The sequence below is a fragment of the Dermochelys coriacea genome, chromosome 7, assembly GCF_009764565.3.
Source record: "Dermochelys coriacea isolate rDerCor1 chromosome 7, rDerCor1.pri.v4, whole genome shotgun sequence".
NCBI lineage: Eukaryota > Metazoa > Chordata > Testudines > Dermochelyidae > Dermochelys > Dermochelys coriacea.
Genome location: NC_050074.1, coordinates 78,274,652 through 78,286,741, shown reverse-complemented (window position 1 = coordinate 78,286,741; position 12,090 = coordinate 78,274,652). Strand labels below are relative to the sequence as shown.

General features: G+C 41.1%; 1 protein-coding gene across 2 annotated transcripts in view; it reads left to right on the top strand.

Moving 5' to 3' along the window:
* Positions 1–478: 478 nt before the first annotated feature.
* The window catches only part of RTKN2 (rhotekin 2), a 61,653-nt gene continuing 50,041 nt past the window's right edge, over positions 479–12,090 (top strand). For both annotated transcript variants that reach the window (XM_043518964.1, XM_038408156.2), the window contains exons 1-2: positions 479–611; positions 8,097–8,296. In XM_043518964.1, coding sequence (XP_043374899.1) covers positions 561–611; positions 8,097–8,296 — 251 coding nt within the window. In that variant the 5' untranslated portion in view covers positions 479–560. The remainder of the gene's footprint in view (positions 612–8,096; positions 8,297–12,090) is intronic.

Here is a 12,090-nt window from a genome sequence, read left to right as displayed (position 1 = left end):
CAAATTGTGACAGATGGGTGGGGGGGACACTTCCAAGTTTCCTTTAGCAGCGCCATACTTCAGCCCAGGTGGGGGAGCGCTGCTGTGTCTAGGCACTGGGAGGCACCACGCCTCTAAGAACACAGCCCTGGGACGCGGGAGCTGAGCGGCACCGGGCGGGTGGGGGGGAAGCCCCGTTGCCCCCCCGCCCCCCATTTTTGCAGCCCCTGGAGACAGCTCGCCCTGCCCTGGCCGGGTAACTGTCACCCGAGTCCCTAGCCCTCGCCAGGGCAGCGGCGTCACTCGATATTACTGCGCATGCTCAGTTCCAGCCATGCCGCACGTTCGGACGCGTGTGACAGCAACAGACTCGGGCTTGCGGCGGGTACCACCGAGCGCGGCTCGCGGGACGGGCTAAGATGGGAAGTCGCCGTGGGGGCGGGGCCCGCTGAAGAGCTGTGCGTGGGGGCGGGGCCGGGGCCGGGGCCGGGCTCTCCCTTGGGGGGCGGGGCCGCGGCTGCCGTTGGGCCGGACGGGAGGCTGGGAGCGGGAGTTTTGAACACTGGTGCGGGCGGCTAGAGATGCGGCGCTGCCGTGGACCCTGGGTCACCCGCCCGGAGCAGGAGGAGCCGGTGAGCAGCTCCCCGCCACCTCCGCGCGTTGTTCCGTGAGGCTGCCCCGTGCTCGGAGCCCGTCGAGCCGCGTGCCGGCCCACTTCCCTCGGGCAAGTGTGTGAGGAGCGAGCCGGCACCCCCAGGCCAGCACCCGGCGGGGGAGCGAGGCAGGGCCGGAGCTGTAATTGACTGTCCGCTTACGAACTGAGCATGCTCAGTAACGTCAGCTGAAGCCGCTGCCCTCCCTGGGGATTGCAGGCTGCCCTCTGCTGTTTACAGGGCTACAGCCTGTGCGGGGGCAGACTGGCTGCGGGGGGCGGGGTAGTTGACGGCTCAGTCAGGGCCGGGGGTAGGGGCGCTGCCAGACAGAGTCCGAGGGGAGCTCCCGCCGGGCTGGGGAGGATCCCAGGGGGAGTTATCCAGCCGGGGTGAGCCTTCTGCAGGGGCTGCAAAAAAATAAGGGGTGGGGGCAGCGGGGCTCCCCCTCCCCCCACGCGCCCGGCAGCCCGGTGCCGCTCAGCTCCCGCGTCCCAGGGCTGTGTTCTTAGAGGCGTGGTGCCTCCCAGCGCCTCGACAGAGCAGCGCTTCCCCATCTGGTATGATGCATTGAGCTGCTAAAGCAGATTTGATTCAGTGAAATATTTCACATGCACGCCCCCCCCCCCCCCGCCTTCCAAAATTATAATTGTTTTACTTATTTTAAAGTTTTAAAATAATTCCTTATTCATTTATATGTCTGCATAAAGCCTCATAGCCGTTTACAGATTTGTCTCAGCTGCTCTTTTCACTGCCAGGATTGGACTGCCCTTTTATTGTAATCCACTGTAAATGTAGTTTTGCTCCTTTAAATTATTTGCTTTTAAAAATGCTATTTTCCTTACTCTTAGCACTTGGAATGATAGAGGTAGCAAAATTCTGACAAATGTACCCCCATTCGTTACAATTTATAACCCCAGGCCGGATTAAGCTACAGTTTAGGCCTTCACAATGTGAGGGGCCTCTTAAAAAAAGGAAAAACTGACTCTATTTCAAATGTTATCAAAATCGGTTGATAAATAAAGGAGATGGGGGGGGGGAGGAGATTCTCTCTAAATATAGACGTTTTCATTAAAATATGACAAAAATATACACATCTGGCTACACAAATACTCTTACCCTACCCTTACCCTTCACTATTCATTATTGACAGGCTGGAGGCCAGAGCTGAGAAAAAAACTATAATTGCACTTGTAATATTAGTATTTCTGTAAGTATGTCTGCTTCAGTCTCCTAAGGCAGTATTTTTTTTGGACAGCTGCTACTGGTAAAATTCTGACTATGCTGTCATAATTTATTTAAATAAATAATCTCACTGCCAATAGAATCCAGGAAGAATGTGAGGTTGGAGTCAGCAGTGTTGTGAAGCAATCCTGCCAAGCTCATATTTGTATGGGACTCATCCTAGGAGTGACATCATGTATAGCATCCACCTTGGCTGGTAATAGCTGGATCTTTTGTTTATGATCCAGCACACTCAGTTGTATAGGGCCTTCGCTCCTGTTTTTCTTCGTTTTCTTAAGTGTTAGTGTGTTCTTTCTTCTTTTGATCTGTACATATGTACTATTGTGAATCTTAGTGCGCACACCGCTTTCTGCTTCATGCGCTATCCATACTTCACGTGATTGAGTTTGCAGGTGATCGTCTTATGGACTTGGGTCGAGTGGATCTTGAGGAGGATAAATTTTTGTTGGCTTCCCTCCATCAGTTTCTGGAAGCTCCACAGTAAATATCAGAGACTGCTGATGAAAGGATACATGGAGGGTTTTGAGAGAAATGAAGGAAGATATGCATATATATATCAAAATATTCTGAGTACTTGGTGAGCAAGTTATTTCAAACTATGTGCATATATGATTTGTAGGCTATTAAAGCCTATAATATTCATTATATTTGCTTGAATATAGGCCAGCTTTTGTCACTTTCTCAATGTCATTTCTAGAGATTACCAGTCTTTTTTCTGATAAATTCTTTTTCTCTTTCGCACATATAGCTTGTTGTTGTTACCTGTGTGTCCGAGGCGTATACTTGAGATTAATTAGAGGTCCTGGGAGAGACTGATGATAGAAAAGCGAACGTGAAGAGAGATGTCTGCTTAGAAATGCTGAAAGAAAAGCTATCTGCCCTAAACATTCTATGTGGGTTGCCACTGCGGGTGGCTTTTGATAAGGATTGAGAATGTGGAGATGGGGAGGAGTTTTAATTTTAATTTTGTAAATTATGGCAGGGTGTGTGTATAGAGTGTTGGATAGGTGTCCCTTATTTTTGAACATAAATCTAAATATAGTAAAGATCAATTTGCTGTTGGAGCTAAACACCAGTACTTTTATGAGTTGCAGACAGGCAGAAATCTCATTTTTCTAATACCATGTACTTCAAGAATTCTCTTGGATGGGGTGGCAGTCTGATCTAATGGTTAGATCACAGGAGTTGGCATCAAGAGGCTTGGGTTTTATTGTCAGTTGTCAGAGTAGCAGCCGTGTTAGTCTGTATTTGCAAAAAGAAAAGGAGTACTTGTGGCACCTTAGAGACTAACAAATTTATTAGAGCATAAGCTTTGGTGAGCTGTAGCTGTAGCTCACGAAAGCTTATGCTCTAATAAATTTGTTAGTCTCTAAGGTGCCACAAGTACTCCTTTTCTTATTGTCAGTTGTGCCCTTGATTTGATTTGCACTTACTCTCTCTCATTTTCCCTATCTGTAAAATGGGGCCCATACTTTTATTCACTTCTAAAGTAATTTGTGAGATACAGATGAAAAACACTATGTAGGTGCAAGGTACTATTATTGGACCACTAAGATTCTGTGCATGGAGGAAGCAAAAGGGTAATCAGAACATGGTAATCATGTCTCTTTTTAAGAGCCATGATGTTGCATTTTGTGATGATAGAAACATTTAGCATTTCAGTACAAAAGTTTCACAGCAAAAAACTAGTCGGAAAGAAATTATTGCGGTGCTATCATCTAGAGTAAACATGTTTATTGCAAAATTCTGTAGAAGAGATATGCTGAAGTGCATGAAAAGCCATTGCAATGAACTGCATGCATTTTTGAAAATTATTTGCTTCTAAATTGTGGAACATATGAATTGTTAATAAATGATTTAATGATGTAAACAATACTTTTTTTGTCCACTAAAAGCTTACTAAATTAATTTCTCCATTTTAACTGATTTCTATGGCGTTTTTTCCAGGAATGATTATAAATGTAAGGTTTAAAAGTCTTTCTCACAATGAAGAAAAAAAAGACTATCGCTTTAGCCCTGAAATGCTCCAAGAATGTTGTGATAGCAATTCTGTAGCTAAGGGTGACTTGGATATTCTTAAATATAGTCAATTTATATTTTATAATCCATAGCTGCTTTTGCTTTGGTGAGACTCCATGGCCCCATCAACACCGTGAAACTTTCTAGAATTTTGCACCAAAAGTAGGAATGTTAAGAAACCACTAACGGGGATAAGACCCTGGGAACTTGTGGCATCTTAAGTGTAACCTTCAAAGGAAAACCTGCTTTGAGAAGAGTTAAGTCTTGTCTACAGGGAGAAGCTATTGTGAAATAAGCAAGGGTGTGAATTTAAAGTGCAGTAGTTATGCTGTAATAGCTTCCCACATGGATATTTCTGCATTAAATGCATGTGTACAGTTTAGTTTAATTCACTTGTAAAGTGGATTAAGCTAAACCTCACACAAGCACTCTTAGTGTGAAATAAGTGTCCACAGGGAAGCTATTGCAGACTACCCATTGTGGGCTATTTCCCCCAAGAGACAATCCTTTAGAATAGCATTCTTAAAATGGCAGTGACTGTCTGGAGCCCTGTCCATGCTATTGCTACCAGTGATACAACTGAATTGGTGAAATTAACAATTGGGGAAACCTGTTGGCATAAAAAGACTAATGTACTGGTAAACTCAGTCTTTGATAAAATGAGGGTCTGCCAGTCCTCTCAATGGCATGCTATTACTTTCAGAGGGAAGCTCTGTGAGGTTTAGAAAAGATCAAGCAATCCTTTGCTGATACAAGGAACCCACGTGATTCCCAAATTAAACCACTAAATCACTCCTCTAATCAATTAGTTGCCTCTCTTTAGTCATCCTGTCATCTAGGGCTACTCTGAAAGCACAGTAAGTGCTTGGACTTTGCCTGTTCTACAGTTACACTGAAACTGGCAATGATAGGAAGTTCTTGGGCAAAATTTTTACACAGTAGCATGGGGATAGATGTAAGTAATGTATGGCTATTCCGCTCATGGGGAAGATCCCAAGTTCAACTGAACATGAGGAGCACTTCCAACGAGCACACTTGCTTTCAAAACTAGATATTGTGAGAGGGGCCAAGAGTCTTTTGTGAACGTTAGAATGAAGCTAAAGAACTGCATAGCATAAGCAATTACCACAACTGTTCTGAGCCCTTAGTACCCTATCACAAAGATTTTTTTCAACAGAATTTGCCTCAAAATATCTTATCAATTTCTGTCTTTCCTTCTGCCCATCTTCACTGACTTGCCCAAGCAGACACAAGTTCAGGGCATTCTACAGCAGGGCTTGGAAAACCCACTCTCTGAGAGAAGGAGAAATTTTGCCTGAGCAAGTGGACTGACTGGTTAGGAAGCTACTGACTCTTTAGAATGGGATGGAAAAGGAGTATAGTGGTCTGTGCACCTCTGCTCCGTTATCAGGATGGGAGACAGAGGAAAGGAGCTGCTCCCTTTTTTAAAGCTGTAAGGTGGGAGATAGAGACTCTGAGCTGCTGATCCCTTTAAAAATAGGGAAAGTGGGTCTTCTGGAGTGTAGAGGTGTGAGAGGAGGCCAGCTGGAAGATTGAGAGCCTTCTGTACAGCAGAAGAAAAGCTGGGCCAGAAGCAACAAAAGAGCTCTGCAAAAAAAGGTGGGGCATGGTAGTGGTTGCTAAGCAAGCTTACCCTAAACTGATATTTGCTTCCTGAATTAGGAGACATCTGGGAGGAGGCCCTTCTTCCCCATTTCAGCTGATGTTCTTGGCCAGAAGTAAGGGTTCTGGGGCTCACCCTCCTCTCTCCTTGCCATTTTTACTCCCCCTAGCTGGAGGGCAGTAGGCTCTGGGGCTTCCTACTTCTCTTTCTCTCCCATGTGTGAGAGAGAGAGCAGGACAGGGAGATCATGAGTGGGAGGAGGAGATGATGATGAATGTGGGATATGGAATGAATCGGGGAGGGAGGATAGTGAATGATGGAGGGGATAGAGTAAGGAGAAGGGAATGGGAGAAACCTGCTTTTTTTTTTTTTCTGCATCAAAGGTGGGCTCTTGTCTAACTTACTGAAAAAGGAAATTTTTCCAAACTCGCAATCTCTGCAGGTTTGCAAGAAGCAGCTGGTGCATCCTTTAATTCTACCCTTTTTGAGGGGAATCCATTGCTTGCTGCCAGGAGCAGGCATCTTAAGGTTTTCAGTTTTTTAAACAAGACAAGTTAATTGTACCACAAAACCTCAATTATTTGCTAACATAGTTTGTTTATTCCACAGGGCACCAGGCAGTTGCTTCTAGTACAAACACACCCATTCAATACAAACCTGCCCCATTGCTTCATAGTGCAGAAGTAATTATGCCGCCACCATCGATTGAGATCAAGACACACTACTCTAATCCAGTGATACTCAGACCTCAGTGGTTCAGGAGCCAAATTAGCAATCAACATTACCCAAAAGAGCCACAGTAATGTTCAATTGATTGTTTCATTTACTATTATATATTCATTTATTTTATTTTCCTCACAGCAAAATGGTTGACCAAGTATTATTATTTTATCAGACAATTGGTTAATAACATAGTAAAAACATCCTGATTGGATAATAATTAAATCAGAGTTTCAATATCATGACTGCAAATAGCTGCAGGAGACACATTAAAGAGCTGCTTACAGCTTGCTAGCCTCAATCTGAGTATCACTGCTCTAACCTGAAGCATGATACAACCTCCTTCACTGCGATAGCAAATTGATAGCCTATACAACCAGAAACCGAAAGAAAAAGGACTGTGATGGTCTGTAGCAGTTGGAGTGAAGAAAGAGATCTGATTCTGATCAGTGCTGCCTTTTACAAACAGCCATCTTCTGACCAGTGCTAGTGCTTAGGAGCACTGGCATTATACCTGCCTCTGGAAATTTCCACTACATGCATCCCTCGAAGTGGGTATTCACCCACGAAAGCTTATGCTCCAATATGTCTGTTAGTCTATAAGGTGCCACAGGACTCTTTGTGGCTTTGGCATTATTTAGTGGTAGCCCATTTAATGAGAGGACTGGCTGATGGGAGGTGAACTGCAAATGGCAATCTGCTGTGTGTTACACACCATCCTGTTTCCTTGCTCTCCAATATGGAGCTAGCTGTGAGACCTGGCTTCCTTTAAGATAAATTCTCCTCTGTATTAATATGAATTGTTGACAGATTTTAATTTGCAAACCAAGATGATGATATAGTGCAAGTAACCTTTGCAGATTTTCAATTTTTGGAAGGTAATATGGAAAGTTAACTAAAGTCCATACTTCCCACACGATCTTAAGTATAATGCACAGATAATATTTCCCCACCTCCCAAAGTGGCAAGGTAATATATTTCATGCTGTATTTCAGTGGTAAGTGAGATAATATTTTATAATATATATGTAGTTTCCTTCTGGAAGAAAAGTGCTTTATAAATATTAATTCATCTGTCAGAGAGAATGCACTCTTTGTAGGTTAATCTTTAAACTATTACAAGCTAGTTGAAGTCTGATTTTTAGTTCACTTTAATAAGCATTAAATTCATATCCTATTTGAACAAAGGACAGTAGCATGCAGTCTACCTTTTTACATATTCAGGTGTATCTGAATTCTTTAACTACATTTACCAAAAAGTGGACATCACTATTGATTATATTCCCTTCAAGATGCCAAAGAAGGATATCTAAAATATATATGTATTTTTATTTCAAATCTTTCCCATTTCTTTTAGTTGTACTGTGTTCCCCTTAATACACAGATGCTCCACTTAACTAAATGTTTTTCAGTGGAATGTTTAAAAGATTTATACTCTGTAAGCATTGTTTAATTAGGCCTCACAACATTTATATGATGTAGAGAAATATCATTATTTACAAACAGGATGACTGAAGCATGTATGTTAAGTGACTTTCTGGTCATACAATGAGTCAATGTCAGTACCCGAATTAGAGCTCACCCTAATCTTCTGGTTGAATGCATAATCCAGTATGCACCAGTTCATTCCAGTATTCTCTTTTATATAGGAAAAAAGGATACTCATTTCAAATACTGACGTAGTCTTACTGACTGTGTAGTGATTAAAGACCTAGGGTACCACACGCTTTCGGTGATATAGTAAATACTTAGTTCTTCTAAAAAAAATACTTAATACGATTTCTGTACTGTTATTAATTGGATTTTATTATATTTTTACGTTTGCTCTCTTGACAGTCTTGTATGTATCTTGATATCTAGGAATGCAGCATTCAAGAAAAGATTGACTTTGAAATCCTCATGCGAGAGGGAATCTGTAAACTGCTTGCAGTGAGCACCCAAAAAGACCAAGTGCTGAATGCAGTTAAAAACCTGATGGTTTGCAATGCTCGCATACTTGCCTACAAGACAGAACTACAGAAACAAAAAGAGGAGCCAGTCACGTACAGAACAGGAGGATGGTCAGTAACAATCTCGAGTGTTTTGATACAGATTGAGAATTCAATGGCAAGCTCTAGGTTGTGATTTAAAAAAATAAAATAAAAACTGTTTAGGTAATTGTTAGTGTTGTATCAGGAGGCTTACCCAGAATATTGGATCTAGTAATGGCTTGCCGCACCACTTCGCGCCCCCCCCCCCCAAAACCGCTCAAAAAACCCAACCACAAAACAAAAACCTTAAAAAAAAAAATAGACTTGATCTTTTCATTGTACTGGAGCATTAAATGTGCATTTCATAACCTCCTTTCAAGCTACTGGGTTTGGTATTTTAGAAAATGTAAATTGAGGTAATTTGTTCTCTACTAAAATATATTATTGGCATTATCCATTAGTGTTCAAGATGTAAGTGTGGGATATCCTGATGAGCATGTTTTGTACAATAGAAGTTTACGTTGAACAAGTGCAGGGATATCAGGTTGTGTGTGAAGGAACAAAGCATGGAAAATCTTATGGATAAGGCTGTACTTGAATTGTGGGATGATTGTGAAAAAATTGCAGCTGAGTTGCGGACAAGCCATGGAAAATTGCAGAAAAGTAAAAAAATCCATTATTACTTTTTCGCGATTTGCCGCTGTTGGCCACCTGGGGATAAGAGCAGCAGCTCCTGCTGTCAGCCACCTGGGGCTGAGAGTGGAGGCCCAGGGCTGATAGTGGGAATATGGGGCTAAAGGCAGGGGCTCCCGCTCTCTGTCCCGTGTGGCTGGGGCTCCCACTGTCAGCTCCACACACAGAAGGGCTCCTCCTGTCAAAATTGCAATGGAAGAGTAGTAATGTGGAATCCTCAATATTGCAAGCTAAGTAGGGCCTTACTTATGGGAATATCTCCAAACTAGCATAGCTTTATTTCTAGTTTTCAATCTTTTACTCTTTCTAAATGTACTTTAATGATCGACTGTACACAGTGGTTAATTGGTACCCTCTGCTGGCCATTTTAGTTAACTACATCATAGTAATCAAAATACACAGTTCTTTGCAAACATGAAGACAAATGCTTTGTAGAAAATATGCCCGAATCATAACTCCTGAGTGAGTTAAAGTATGACCAGTTTACTTGTATAATGTTGCTCTGCAAAAGGGACTAGAACTTGTATGCAATATTGAAGAGTGATACAGAGCTACCATTTCTTTCAGATTATCAATTTAATGAAGTATTATGTAGCAATTCAGTGCAGAAACTCTTCAAGCAACTATGTGCTTAGACCCAATGAACTGTATCCATAGCAACAAACTTCTAACATTTTGCATTTAGAAATGTTGCCTTTTGGGGGTAAATCTAGTGAATTTTATTTTGTGGCCAGATTAACCCCGATGAAGTGAGCTGTAGCTCACGAAAGCTTATGCTCTAATAAATTTGTTAGTTTCTAAGGTGCCACAAGTACTCCTTTCCTGATGATTAAAGCTACTTTTTAAAATTATTGCATATGCACAAAACCACAGTACATTTTATGGCATCATCAAACTTTTACCAGTTATATTGCTTTTTCACAATAAGTTAAAGACTTGTATGGCATTATCTTTTCTTTCTCCATCACCAAAAGCAGAAAGACCAAATATTTATGCTGATTCTTAGATCTGTAGGCTTTTGATACCATTGACCACAAGGTAGTGGTTAGGGTGGATAAATATCTATGATTTTAAAAAATTAAATAAAAAAATCCAGTTTTTTTATTTAAATCAGATGTTTGATATTTAAAAAAAATTTTTTTTAAGAAACCTGTTTAAAATGAAATTTGAATTTAATACAAAAGATTGTAAAGTCTAAACTTATTACAATTTCTTAAAATATGCTGACTCCATGAGCCTCTATCAAAAACTGAGTTAAAGGCTGCTTTTCTATATAAAGTTATTTCCCCCCCTAATTCTAGATTTTTAGGTCAAGCTTTATAAATATGGCACAATAGGTCAGTCTAACTTAAGAGATTGTCTTATTGTCAAGAAACTTAGGCGAGTAGGAACTTAAGCTTCAATCACCTTCATTTTAAAATATTTAAAAATGTTCCCCAACTGACCTGAAATAATCAGTTAAATTCGCAGACTACCGTTAATCCTACTGTTTAATAAATCATTTAGTTGTAAATGCGAAACCTAGTTTGATAAGAGAAGTTTGTGTCCAAAACATTTAAGATTGTGTTGTTTAATAAAAATACATTTTATATGCTGTTTTGTATGTTTAATTAAATTCAAGTTACTATCTTAATGCAGCTTGACACAAATCTTGAGCAAAACATTATTTAGTAAATAAGCAATATATCGTTCACTATTTTCTGACATACTGAAATGTACAAGTAATGAGAATCTGAAAATATTAAACTATATAATGCTTAAATAAATGTATATAGCTAAAGTGTATCCTCCTAGGTGACAAAAAGATGTACCAAATCTAGCGTAAAGGCTCTATGTACTTGTAAATCAATATGTCATAATGGCTATATCAACCAATGAGAATGCAGCATTCTTTAGAAAATAACTGATGTACAAATGCAAAAGTTGATTAAAATCCATTATTTAACTTGATACTTTCCATTAGGTGATTTAAACCAATCCACTTTGGTAGTGGTGATACAGCTGCAGATCAAAGCATAGATTCTTGGGGATATATTTGTGTCTATGCTGGGTTTGTTTTTGTTGTTTTTTTCTCAGCGATTTAGAGAACAGCATTGGATAGCTGCTTGTCTACCCAAAAAGCTCTCTTTGACAGGGACTTTACAGAGGTCTGTCTCATCCCCTTGCAGAGGGCACCTGAAACCATTAGCTTTGTGTTGCAGTGCCACCAACATTCTGACAACATTTGGGGCAGGTCTACGCTTACAAGCTGCAATGGCGCAGCTGCACCGATGCAGCTTTCGTGCTTTAGTGAAGACGCTACTGTGCCAACAGGAGAGCATCTGCCAACAGTGTTGTTAATCCACCTTCGCAAGAGTCGGTAGAAGCTCTCCCATCAACATAATGCTGTCGACACAGGGGGTTAGGTTGGCATAACTACGTGGATTTTTCACACCCGAGTGATACAAGTATACCAATGTAGTATAGATCAGGCCTTGGATTTTGTCTCTGCTTTGTTGAATGGTCATAATGCAGTCGATCATCTGTACCAGTGTCTGGCATTTGATTGAGATTCAATCCAGATAAGACTGGTGGTGCCTGAGGGCTATGGAAGGCAATTGGTTGTAATTGTGGAAGTGACTTCTGCCCTCAGTCTAGGTGTCCTAGCTGCTTCTGGATGCCCAGATATCAGTAGTGTCTAGAAACTGTTAACTTGGCCAGGAGATAGGAAAGGTTGCAAATGGATGTGGTGCTCACTACTGTTCATTCCTTTGTTACCTCCAAATTGGTCCATTCCACTATGATTTACATGGGACTACCTTTGAAGACATCTTGAAAACTTTAGTTAGTACAGAATATGGCTGTCCCCATATTTATTGGTGGTTCTCTCAGGGACCACTTCACATGCTTCAGAGATTGTTTTGGCTCCTGATTTGTTTCTAGGTTCATTTCAAGGTGTATTGATTAGAGTTTTTCTAATCTTGGGTAATCTGCATATTAATTATCACCCAGAAAACACAGCACTTGGAAATAAGAAGTCTGTTAGTTGAGGAGGAAATGTTTATCTCTGCAACTTTTAATACACTCAAATGGAGAAAGTAAATTATAGTCTCTTCACGTGTGTGCGTGAAGGAAAGGGAGAAGCAATAAATATAACTAGAATCTCTTGGAGTTGGAAAATGCAGGGAAGACAGATCTGCTCACTTACCCTT